The 5,102-nt window shown below is 51.8% G+C and overlaps 1 protein-coding gene across 1 annotated transcript in view; it reads right to left on the bottom strand.

Moving 5' to 3' along the window:
- TVP23A (trans-golgi network vesicle protein 23 homolog A) overlaps nucleotides 1-4,899 on the bottom strand; it is an 11,500-nt gene extending 6,601 nt beyond the window's left edge. Inside the window, exons 1-2 of the mRNA XM_066640862.1 lie at nucleotides 4,891-4,899; nucleotides 2,331-2,470 (exon numbers count right to left, since the gene is read on the bottom strand). Of these exons, the coding sequence (XP_066496959.1) occupies nucleotides 2,331-2,470; nucleotides 4,891-4,899 (149 nt within the window). The remainder of the gene's footprint in view (nucleotides 1-2,330; nucleotides 2,471-4,890) is intronic.
- Between the last annotated feature and the right edge of the window lie 203 nt (nucleotides 4,900-5,102).

Genomic DNA, 5,102 nt, shown 5'->3' with positions numbered 1-5,102 from the left:
AGGAGGCTCAGTTCAGAGCTCCAAAGCATGCTTTACCATGCTTGGAAAAGCCCTCCCGTCCAAACACCAAACTGGTGTTTGTCGTGTCGCATCTGTTCTCCTAACCCAGTTCTGGCCTCCCAGTTACTTCCGGTGGAAGCTAAGCAGGGTCAGGCCTGGTTAGTACTTGGATGGGAGACCACCTGGGAATACCGGGTGCTGTAGGCTTATACCATAGTCTTTCCATGCCTGATCTCGGAAGCTAAGCAGGGTCAGGCCTGGTTAGTACTTGGATGGGAGACCGCCTGGGAATACCGGGTGCTGTAGGCTTATACCAGAATCTTTCGAGACTGAAGGTTGCCAACCACCACTTCAAATAGATGGACCATGTGAAGTGGTCCAGCAGGCGACAAACCTTGAGGAGCACTGACCCACACACTTCTCAGCTGTGAAGCAGCACTTCTGCAAACCTGCTGGGGCTTGCGATTCCTGCAGGGGCTTGCTCTGAACATAGCTTGGCAAGGCATTGGTGCAGCTCCCAGCTCCCAGGATTACCCATGCGCCCACTTTGGGACAGAAGCTGCACCAGGAATCTTGTCTCCTTGGGAAGGGATGCCACCAAACAGTGTGACTCCTTATCCTTGGGCATTTTAGTGTCAGAGTGAGGCCCTTGATGGGCCTGAACAATTAACCCAGAAGAAGTCAGCTGCGTGGACCTTCACCACAAAAACAGTCCCAGTTCCCTTGCCTTTCTTCTCTCTCTGGAACCAGCTGAGACCACTGCCAGGCCCCCCTGGCTTTGCCTTTTAGGGCCCAATCCAATCCAACTTTCCAGTGCCAACGCAGCCCCAATGTAGACCCAAGGTAAGGAAACAAACATTCTCTTATCTTGAGGAGGCCTCTGTGACTGCCCCTCCACCACAGGATGCAGTATTCTCCCTGATGGCATGGCTGCATTGGCACTGGAACATGGGTTAGGACTGGGCCCCCAGGCCCCTCTTCTGCCACTCAAAGCTGTGTCTTGGCGCCCCAGCACCACACGGATTGCGGCCAGCTCATCCCAGGAGATACAGATAAGGAGCTTTGGACTTCCCTTGGCTCAGAAACACCCCTGTCTTCTGCATGTCACGTGCCATCCAACTGAGTGCACACTATGTGTGTGAGGATCAACCTCACTGCAAAAAAAAAAAACTTCACTGCAATCAGGGGGTAAGGAAAACATAAAATGTAGAGCGGCAACGGCAAAGGGGGTCGGACCAGCATCTTGTTCAGTTGACAGCAGGTGAGGGCAGGACATTTGGGGGGGGCAAGGAGGAGATGATGGCCAACTCCAACTAGCAATGCCTAGATTCCTACGCTTGCACTAGAGGAGGACAGGATCAAGTGTGGGAATCCAGGCATCGCTAGCTGGAGTTGACCATCACCTCCTCCTTGCTCCCCCCCCAAAAAAAATGTCCTTAGCCTCACTGCAGTCAACAGCATAAGATGCTGGTCCGACCACCGTTGCAACTGTTGATTAAAATCATTTAATGTTTTGCTTGTCCCCTAATTGCAGCAAAGTTTGTTTTTTTAAACACACGTATTTGTGAGTTGTAAATGGCTGCAGCAGCCATGCTTGTGAGCCCTGCTCAAAAAGAACGAAACGGAAGAGTCACTTTTTCACTTCCTTATCTCTGGGCATGTTCCGTCTAGACACGTTTCCAACCAAAAAGCTGCCGTGGGTTTCCCCTTTGTGGGGTCCAACAAACATGGAGTCAGGCGGGAGTTGGGACGCGCCGGGGGTCTTCTAAAGGAATAAACACCTTTGGGCTTTGGGTGGTGTGTGCACCGAAACTCACAGCGGTGTTTAGAAAACAGCCCCCAGCCTTTCAGAACCCTGAAGAGTCATTTGGGGCAGAGATCCTCCAGGCTCATCACAGTGAACCTTCCCAAGTCAAGACACCAAAGGTTTGACTCTCGCTCCGTCAGCGGAATAGGGAAGAGGATCGAGCGTCCATTAATGGCTAGGCATAGGAATCAGGACAAATTATAGCAGAAATATAATATTTATAGGGTGAACATTGACATTTTCTGGGAGAGCACTGAGTGCATAAGGCCTTCCTCATAAAATCTGTGGCTCTCTTGCTCCACACAAACATGCTTCTTTCCACCCCCTAACAGGGGACCCTCCTTCCAGCCTCCCCCGACCCTCTCCAGTTCTACTCCTGAATGCCAGGGGGCTGAGCAGCACCAAGGTGGGAGGGCTAGTGAGCTCTCCTTGTGAGCTCTCCGGAGGCACCAGGTTGGCCAAAATGGGAAGCAGGTGCCAGGTTTTTCTGGCCCGCTTGGCTCTCCTTTGGTGCTTCGCTTACCTGATCTTGGCCTTCCTCAGCGCCAGCTCCTCTTCGTTTCCAAAGTCAAGGGACACATCTTCCGTGTCGTCTGCTAAAGTCTGGGAAAGGTTGCAAAAACACGCATTGGAGAAAGAAAATGGCAGGGTTTGCTCCAGTGCCTCTCACTTGTCAGCAAGACTGGCCCATCCTGACTGAAGTAGTTGCCACAGGGTTTGCCCACCTCCCCCTGCCCACTGGTCTTCACTGCTGCTGCTCCTCTCCTGGACTGAGACCTGGTTGAAGACCAGGAAACAGAGAGTGGGTGTCAATGGGCAATTTTCACAATGCAGAGAGGTGAAAAGCAGTATGCCCCAAGGATCTGTCCTGGGACTGGTGCTCTTCAACCTCTTCATAGATGACCTGGAGACAGGGGTGAGCAGTGAGGTGGCTAAGTTTGTAGACGACACCAAACTTTTCTGAGCGGTGAAGACCAGAAGTGATTGTGAGGAGCTCCAGAAGGATCTCTCCAAACTGGGAGACTGGGCAGCAAAATGGCAGATGCGTTTCAATGTAAGTAAGTGTAAAGTCATGCACAATGGGGCAAAAAATCAAAACTTCACATAGAGGCTGATGGGTTCTGAGCTGCCTGTGACAGATCAGGAGAGAGATCTTGGGGTGGTGGTGGACAAGTCGATGAAAGTGTCGACCCAATATGCGGTGGCAGTGAAAAAGGCCAATTCTATACTTGGGATCATTAGGAAGGGTATTGAGAACAAAGCGGCTAATATTATAATGCCATTGTACAAATCAATGGTAAGGCCACACCTGGAGTATTGTGTCCAATTCTGGTTGCCGCATCTCAAAAAAGACATAGTGGAAATGGAAAAGGTGCAAAAGAGAGCGACTAAGATGATTACTGGGCTGGGGCACCTTCCTTATGAGGAAAGGCTACAGCATTTGGGCCTCTTCAGCCTGGAAAGGAGATGCCTGAGGGGGGACATGATTGAGACATACAAAATTATGCATGGGAAGGATAAAGTGGATAGAGAGATGCTCTTTACACTCTCACATAACACCAGAACCAGGGGACATCCACTAAAATTGAGTGTTGGGAGGGTTAGGACAGACAAAAGAAAATATTTCTTTACTTGGCGTGTGGTTGGTCTGTGGAACTCCTTGCCACAGGATGTGGTGGCGGCATTTGGCCTGGGTGCCTTTAAAAGGGGATTGGACAAGTTTCTGGAGGAAAAATCCATTACGGGTTAAAAGCCATGATGTGTATGTGCCACCTCCTGATTTTAGAAATGGGCTATGTCAGAAGGCCAGATGCAAGGGAGGGCACCAGGATGAGGTCTCTTGTTATCTGGTGTGCTCCCTGGGGCATTTGGTGCGCCGCTGTGAGATACAGGAAGCTGGACTAGATGGGCCTATGGCCTGATCCAGTGGGGCTGTTCTTATGTTCTTAAACTACAATTCCCAGGAGGCCTTGCAGGTCTTGTTATCTGGTGTGCTCCCTGGGGCATTTGGTGGGCCGCTGTGAGATCCAGGAAGCTGGACTAGATGGGCCTATGGCCTGATCCAGTGGGGCTGTTCTTATGTTCTTAAACTACAATTCCCAGAATGCCTTGCAGGTCTCTTGTTGTCTTATGTGCTCCCTGGGGCATTTGGTGGGCCGCTGTGAGATACAGGAAGCTGGACTAGATGGGCCTATGGCCTGATCCAGTGGGGCTGTTCTTATGTTCTTAACTACAATTCCCAGGAGGCCTTGCAGGTCTCTTGTTGTCTGGTGTGCTCCCTGGGGCATTTGGTGGGCCGCTGTGAGATACAGGAAGCTGGACTAGATGGGCCTATGGCCTGATCCAGTGGGGCTGTTCTTATGTTCTTAACTACAATTCCCAGGAGGCCTTGCAGGTCTCTTGTTATCTGGTGTGCTCCCTGGGGCATTTGGTGGGGTTGCTGTGAGATGCAGGAAGCTGGACTAGATGGGCCTATGGCCTGATCCAGTGGGGCTGTTCTTATGTTCTTAAACTACAATTCCCAGAATGCCTTGCAGGTCTCTTGTTGTCTTATGTGCTCCCTGGGGCATTTGGTGGGGTTGCTGTGAGATCCAGGAAGCTGGACTAGATGGGCCTATGGCCTGATCCAGTGGGGCTGTTCTTATGTTCTTAGGTAAAAGTTGTCACGATAAACACATTCGGGGAGTTGAGGCACTGGAATGTGCAACACTGCTCCCTGCCCCCTTGATTGTGGGCCCCCACCCTGAAGCTTAACTGGCCCCCCCCCCGGACCTTGATGAGAAGAATCAGAAAAAGTCTAATTCCCTGAAGCAGCAGGCCAAACCCTGACTCACCCAGTGGTCTCCCAGCCATGCCCCATTCACAACACCCCCTTTCCCCATTGAACCCCCTCCATCAAAGCCCCACAAACCTCCCCAGGCATGTTCTATTGCCCCCATCACCCCTGCCAATTGCAAATTATCAAGAACTCACGCAATATTAAAAGCTGTCCCGACCTCAGATTAACTGACCTCATTCTCACCCCTGCACCCCAATGCCCCACACAGCATGCTCCCCCAAGCACCCTCCTCCCCTCACCTCACCTGCTTCATCCTTCCAGCTGGAACTCCTCTGGCTCTGCGGATGTGGTGCTGATGCTGCAGCCACCTCCTGCCTCCTGGCCAGTTGCTATGGTGACAGGAGACTGGATGCTGTTGCTGCGGCAGCCAGAAGATGGAGGAGGACCAGTCTGGACCAGGCCCTAAGGGGGAAAGGGGGAAAGAAGGAGCCAAGGGGAAGAGGAAGGAGGGGGAGC

This window comes from Tiliqua scincoides, chromosome 13, assembly GCF_035046505.1.
Source record: "Tiliqua scincoides isolate rTilSci1 chromosome 13, rTilSci1.hap2, whole genome shotgun sequence".
In the NCBI taxonomy this organism is placed as follows: Eukaryota; Metazoa; Chordata; class Lepidosauria; order Squamata; family Scincidae; genus Tiliqua; species Tiliqua scincoides.
The sequence above is the reverse complement of the archived record's forward strand: the minus strand, read 5'-3'. Positions and strand labels throughout refer to the sequence as shown.